This window comes from Penaeus monodon, chromosome 26 (assembly GCF_015228065.2).
Source record: "Penaeus monodon isolate SGIC_2016 chromosome 26, NSTDA_Pmon_1, whole genome shotgun sequence".
In the NCBI taxonomy this organism is placed as follows: Eukaryota; Metazoa; Arthropoda; class Malacostraca; order Decapoda; family Penaeidae; genus Penaeus; species Penaeus monodon.
In genome coordinates, this window is record NC_051411.1 from 24,651,857 (window position 1) to 24,659,356 (window position 7,500).

The 7,500-nt window shown below is 32.4% G+C and overlaps 1 protein-coding gene across 2 annotated transcripts in view; it reads right to left on the minus strand.

Moving 5' to 3' along the window:
• Positions 1 to 4,230: 4,230 nt before the first annotated feature.
• Positions 4,231 to 7,500, minus strand: part of LOC119590022 (ADP-ribose glycohydrolase ARH3-like) — a 16,470-nt gene continuing 13,200 nt past the window's right edge. For both annotated transcript variants that reach the window (XM_037938744.1, XM_037938745.1), the window contains 3 exons: positions 6,093 to 6,288; positions 5,744 to 5,834; positions 4,231 to 5,608 (listed from right to left, as the gene is read on the minus strand). In XM_037938744.1, coding sequence (XP_037794672.1) covers positions 5,484 to 5,608; positions 5,744 to 5,834; positions 6,093 to 6,288 — 412 coding nt within the window. In that variant the 3' untranslated portion in view covers positions 4,231 to 5,483. The remainder of the gene's footprint in view (positions 5,609 to 5,743; positions 5,835 to 6,092; positions 6,289 to 7,500) is intronic.

Here is a 7,500-nt window from a genome sequence, read left to right on the forward strand (position 1 = left end):
ATAAGATATGTATTATTTTCAAGGTTTTGTCAAAAGAAAAATTTATCAAGAACTGTCATATCAGTCATTTTAATTAGTGAGTATTGTAGGGGTACTAATTTTTCACATTATTGAGACCATATCAACCAGAACTTATCCCTTTATATGTCCAGATCTTATAGAGACAAAATTTCCTAACTGAGCATATTAGCAGACATGGGGGGAAAAAAGGTTCCATTCAAATGTCTTCGGATTGCTCATGTTACACTACTGGGATGGGCAGGCCAGGGAGGGGAATTTTAATAATTTAAGCAAATTAGTCATGATATCCAAGAGGGGGCATGTCTTGTTAATTCGTTCCCCATCTTTGTTTTATTATACAAATAAACGTGGTGTTCTGATCCATGATTAATTTGTTCTTTGCTTTTGTCAAGCAGGTCTTCATGAAAACAGCTTAGTGTACAGAATTTGTATATATGAATGTTGTGTGTTTCCTTTCTTAATGCTCCTTATATTTCCATTTTTCAGTTTCTTACACAAAGAAATACATTATGAATTAACTCCTTAAATATTTGGGCATCAGCATAAAATTCCTGCATTCTAATGATACTAACAATTATTTTCTTGATTGTATGCTATTATATAGCTTGTATTTTAATAACCATTTTCTTTTTTGCTGATTTTCAGCACATGCTGGAAATGACGTAGTTTCAGTATGAGTTTTGAACAAGTACCCTACAGTATTTGTTAGTTCTCTTGTTACTTCAATCATTTCATTGTTGCTACTTTATTTTGTCTTTTAAATGTGCAGTAACATATATCTGAAGTTGAAAATCTTTGCTATTGTGTACACAAGAAAGCATTACTTGCTTGGATTATCAGCATAGAAACCAGCTGTGTTTGATCCACAAGGGGATGTGACAATCGCATCCTTGCATGTGTCATTAGCACAACATTTGAAAACTACCTTTGTTTTTCTGTGGTTTGTCTGTTTTTTAACTAAGCCTTGTGGACATTGTTCATTCTGAGGTCATTCTAGAAGATTAAGAACTATTCTAATGATGTGATAAACCTAATGTTACCAATCTTTTATGAATTCTGGTTGTGTTATGAGATTTGTTAAATGTTAGGGTAACGTGCCAAAAGTTGAAAGTCCTCAGGTATGAACAACATCCATAATGACATTTGCATGTTGGTAGCTTGCTTTCCCTCCTTTATTGAATATTTTAACATAAGGATCACTGTTAATAGTAGTAAATTATTAACATGGGCAAAGCAAGGGTGATGGTAGATGGTGTCACAGTCACAGGTTTGGTCAGTGGAAAATTCCTGGTGACTCCCAAGTCACCTCGGTTGAAACTAAAAATCAAAGACTGTTTTTTTTCTTCTTCTCTCATTGTTTAAAAAAGTAAACTATAATAGAAATGTTTCTTGGAAAAAAAGTCATGAGAATTGTACAGAGAAGAAAATTTTTGATATATAGTTATATTATAATGGTACCTGAAAAATGTTGATTGTGAGTGTTAAAAAAAGGAAGAAGAATAAAACTGGCCCCTTCGAGCCACACTTTTGACCCCCCTGTTATAAACAGCTCTTGGAATTTTGATTTGCCTTTTACCTTTTTATTATTATTATTTTTATAATTCATTGTGAGTTTCTGAAGACTTGCTTGACTCTTCACTGTAAATGGTCCAAATTTAACCTTAAACAGAAAGATTGATCCTGAGGTTGTACATAAAAAAAATATTTAACCATTTAAGAATATAGAATTGGTTAAGAAAATCCACTTCTCACCTTTTGCTATACATCTGTTATTCAGTTGCTGTATTTTGTTATCAGTATTTACAATATTCAGTAATATATATATTTTTCTTCATATCATAATGCATATATACCTATGTTCATTTTTTTTTTCATCTTTTTTTTAGATACATAATGATTCAGTTAGTGTGTATTACCTTATTAGTTAGTCTGGCTGCTATATCATTTACCCTTATTTCACTTATGGAAAAACTGGATTAATTACAGATTAAAGTTACTGGAAAAAAATGGAAGCTTTGCAGATACTGTCCAATCTTTCTGCCAAGATATATATGGAAAGATACATACATACATACATTCATACATGCATTCATTCATCTCTCCAGCTGATATTGAAAACTTTTGAAATAAAACTATATTCCAGTTATCAAGAAGTTTTTTAAAAGTAAAGAACTCATAACTCAGGTGATTTAAATACATTGTTGATTTTCACTTACTTTTTTCCATCGTCCAATTACATGTGCTTCATTAAAATGTTACTCATCCCAGTCAATAAAAAAATGTATGACAGATCTTATGTGATTTGTCAGTTTTAGCATATTATTGGGGTAGGAATTCCCCATCCATACATATAATATTTCAGGTGTAATATGATACCCTTTTCTGTATGTTTTTATTATTATTATAATTATAATTATCATCATCATTATTTTTGTGCAGTGGTTGTTTGGGAAATTGTATGAGTGATGAGGGTTTGGACCAATTTTTTTTTCTTTGCTTTTCCACTAAACTCAGACAGTCCAGTCCTATATCAAAAAACTCTGTATAAAGTAAAATAATGAAAAATTATAATAAATAGAAATGAAAAAAAAAAGAAAGAGCAAGAATGAAATTCAATTGAAAGAGTGAGAGAGAGAGAGAGCATGAGAGAGAGAGAGAGAGAGAGAGAGAGATTCCATAGCAGATGTGGACATGATATTGGACTTACAGCATCCCACTGCACTCCAAGGACTTTCTGTTTTAGTAAGGGTACGAGCCAATCCTATTTTGTACTTGTACTTGTGAGAGACTGATGATGCTTCAGTAACTGCTTGGGTTGCTATAGTCTGTAGAAACATATGGATAACCAATAATGACTTTGCTTGAAATGTGTTTGTTTCATTTACCTCAACCTTTAATATAAGAGTTGAATATCAATAGTATTTTCAACTGCTTTTAGATTTTCTGCATTGTTCAAATGACAAATAAATAAACTTAGACAGCCCTAACTAAAGGAAGTTGCTGATGGAGAAACACCCATTGTCATAAATTTAGGAAGTTTCAGTTTGACAATAATCATATTTTAATGGAAATGGAGGAAAGTAAGAAAAATATTGCAAATACAAAGTGTCAGGAATAGTAGGCACTACCAGACAGGAGGAAGAGGCCTTGGTTATGCTGATATTGGATCTTTTTCCTTCCTTATTATCTCTAAAAGTTACCATTAATAGCAGTTAAGTCTGGTATAAGTGTAAAGTGATAAGAACTAGATACAATTATACTTTTTATCATTATGTTTGATTCAAAGTTATACTCAAAAGAAGGTACATAACCAGATGAAAGTAAGCTTTAGTACAGAAGAAATAAACCTCTACATGATATTAAGATTAAATCTTCCTTTTATATCTCTAATGAAAATTCTGAAAATGGCTCCAAAGCTACCAGCTGTATACTCTAGCAGTGTTGGTCCCAAAATGAAAAAGTATCCACAATAAAATCTAGTAGAACTTTCTATCAGTACTGTTTTTCTGATAAATTCTGGTTCTGCTAATGGTTGCAGTAATCACTCAGCATTTAATTTCTATGTGGAGGACAATCATACAGATCTTAAAATACTACAGGTACTGACCAGCCCTGATGCCACGGGATGGCATGTACGTACATGCCATGCCCTCTGTGAGCTTAATTTTTAAAATGTTTTAACATATAGATGGCTCCACAAGTATTGAGTCACTAATGAACCAAGTATGAGTACTACCTGTTTCACCTGTTTACCCTGTTCCTTGAATTTTGAAAATATTTTATATTGCTGTTAGTAATGTCAATAACAATAATTATATTTCTAATAATTCAAAAAGCATTACTACAACATATAAGGCATTTTTACTACATTTCCCATGTGACAGTGGGTTATATAACTGTTCATTCACTTAGTGTAAAAATCAACCATAAGATCAGGCAAAGGTAATAGTATTACACTAAATTTTTTTCTCTCTTTTTAATATGACTGGATAAATATGTACATAACTTCACATTGTCTTTCCATTACAAATAGGAAAAAAATTCAAAGTGCAGGGTGCTTTGAAGTTTTGTACCAAATCATTTAGCTGAACATATTCTACTATGTATTTCAGCCCAATATAAAAATATTTCATTTGTTCTAATATTCAAATTAATTGTATATAAAAGTGAGACTAGACAAAAAGCTGGACTTGATTTAAACAAAGCAAAAAAATATTAAATGCATTTTATTATCTAGTGTAGAATTTGGTACTGTAGGCCTCAAAGTACCCAAAAGAGAATTTTCATTAAACAACCCTTTCTTCATAAGCCAGTGCATAGAAGTTAATTAAAGCTCATTACACAAGAGGTCTAGGAATGTAATTTGTATGTACACCAGAAAATGCTTTCACATATTAGTGGGATTTTCATATCATTCTAAACCTGTAAAATTAGTTGTCTTTACATCTATATACTCCTGATATGTGACAATTACAAAAACATTTGGGTATTATGTGGACCAGAGAATCTACAGTATTATATTGGAGAGAACAAAAGACTAAAAGATTGCTATACAATTGTGCAGTGAGTAATATGGTCTTTGAACTCCACCACTCTGTACTCACATACCAAAGACATTACTGAAATGCAATGTAAAAAAGGCATGAATGAAAATTATATTACAATGCAAATAATGTAACACACATCTCCAAGCAACATCATCAAAACTACATGAAATTCTAAAAAAGACATAGCATTGACATGCTTGGAGCTAATCATTCATTCATACCTTCTCTATATTTAACAAACTCTGCTCATGGAAATGTACACTACATCTAAACAGATACCTTGAACATTTTGAAAAATTGGTATAGCAAAAAAAAAAAAAAAAAAAAAAAATTAAACAGAATTTTAAGTAATATGTAAATAATTCTGAAATAGATTAAATGGATTTTATAAAGTTATATGCCAAAAAAGGACTCAATAAATCTCAATTTATGTAAATAACAAAATTAAGGTATAATAAATATAAAATCGACACATTAATTTCCTGGAAATTACAATCTCTTAGTAATAATAAAAGTATACATGAAAATACATGATATGCTGAACTGTTAGACGTAACAAGAATAAGAGACAACATCTGCACTAAAGTTATCACTTATATATACAATAAACATCTTGAAAGCATATCTTTCATAAAGTTCCTTTCTCAAAAAAGAGAATAAATAAACAGAAATTTATTACAACTTAATCATAGTCTGCAAAACAATACACATCCTATGATAAGAAGTACCATTTATTCTCACACTCTACCTAACTGATAGTCCCATTTTTGGATCTACATGGGAGATGACCTAATTACTAATCATCTTCCCAATGTCAATTATAGGCCTTGGCAGTAAAATGACCTTGCAGTTTGAATGTCACTCTAAAACTGTGAAGTGGGTAATACTAATGTAAATTCTTCAACTAACAAATGTTCACGTCTCTGTCGATTTGGCTTTCCTCATCTTGAAGAGCTGATCAGCCTGTTCAATGGCATCTGAAAGAGCCTCACAGTGCCTATGGAAGCTCTCAGGGATTTCCGAAAAGCCGTAATATGCACCTGGAGGGAAATTCACACAGATTATACATTATAATATCAGAAAAGGATATACCCTTTCACATCTATGTATTATTTTTTTACTACTTTTCCCATACATTTATCACTAAAAAAATTTCAAATATAGCCAAGTCTCACCTGCAATACTTCCAGCCATGGATGCTATGGTGTCTGTGTCACCACCAAGACTGATGGCATAGTGGATGGTCCTCAGGAAAGCATTATCAGACTAAAATACAGGAAGAATAAAGATGGCAAATTCAAACACTTATTGGATTTTGACAATAATGGTAGGTACTGCACAAACTATTGTTCTGAAGTTGGATATCTGAATACTGTTAATAATGGCATCATGTTTTCACAACTTATATTAATTTTCAAATATATTTTCAACACAAAAAACAGATTGCTATTAAGAATTATTTTATATCAAAATGTGTAATAATATATACCAACTCTTCATGCTACATAAAATCTAACTTCTCACCTCAATATTGGTAACAGGATTTATGGCTCTGATAAAGGAGTAAATAGCAGTTGGTACCGACATGTGGGCAGAGATGTAGACCCCAAGTGTGTCCTCTACCTGGTTTTGTGTCACTGAGTTGCCTTGCTCCATCAACTCCAAAAGTTTCTCCAGCTTCTTGACATAAGTAAAAGGGTTCTCACCCTCATCTAGTATACTGTAAAGGTTGAGAAAGGATTCTGCATAACTTTTGCTATTCATCCTTAAACCACAATTTCCATCTTTCACCAACAATAATTTTAATCTTTGATGCCTGGAGGGACATAGAAACTGAGAAAGACAAAACAGAGAGTGATAAAGATACAGAGAGGGAGCAAAAGAAACAGAGAGAGAGAGAGAGAGAGAGAGAGAGAGAGAGAGAGAGAAAGAGAAAGAGAAAGAGAAAGAGAAAGAGAAAGAGAAAGAGAAAGAGAAAGAGAAAGAGAAAGAGAAAGAGAAAGAGAAAGAGAGGGAGAGAGAGAGAGAGAGAGAGAGAAAGAGAAAGAGAAAGAGAAAGAGAAAGAGAAAGAAAGAAAGAAAGAGAAAGAAAGCAAAAAAAAAGTGTTGACATGTCATAACAACTCATCTTCCCTGCAAGTCTGACTGGTCAATGCATATATGACTTGAGTTGCTGCGCTTAACTCTATGTATTGAGGAGGATCTATGTGACACAACAGAGAGTTGTTTAAATTTCAGATATAAAACTTTGCCATTAGGGCGTACATAAACAATAACATACTCTTACATGGGTAACTTAACAAAACAGAATTTCACCTTAGTTTAGGTAATATGAGGTATATAGTGGACACATAAAATAAAGTATCTTATACTATTAACCATCTTTGATTATTCCAACAAAAAGAAAGAGAAAGAATGAGGGAGAGAGAGAAGCGAGAGGAGAGAGAAATGGAGAAGAGAGGGGAGAGAGAGAGAGTGAGGCTTGCCATACATTACATGAATAATTTTATTTTGTGATTCAATTATTCACATAAAAAGTAGAAAAAAAACAGCAGGATGTGTCTGTATGATTGGATCAAGGAGACAAAAGGATACAAAAGGTATGGATGGATGGGGGTATTTGTGGGTGTTCAGGTACCTTTCTTATTCTATACTATGCCCATTTACTAGTCAAAAGAGGCACCAGGAGGCTCCTACAGGACTGACTCAAGGAGAGGATGCATTTCAAATAAGCTAGCTTAGATTAAATGTTTTTAATGTTACAAGTCAAATCTAGATACATTCAGCTGACTCTAGGCTGTTTCTCTGTGTTGCTGGTGTGTGTTTTATGGTAATCCTTAAACCTAACTAAATCTTTGTCATTATTACTGAAAGCTTATGGACTTGACTGAAACTGGTTTAACAAATAAAGTGAAAAGGAGAGGAAAATGTT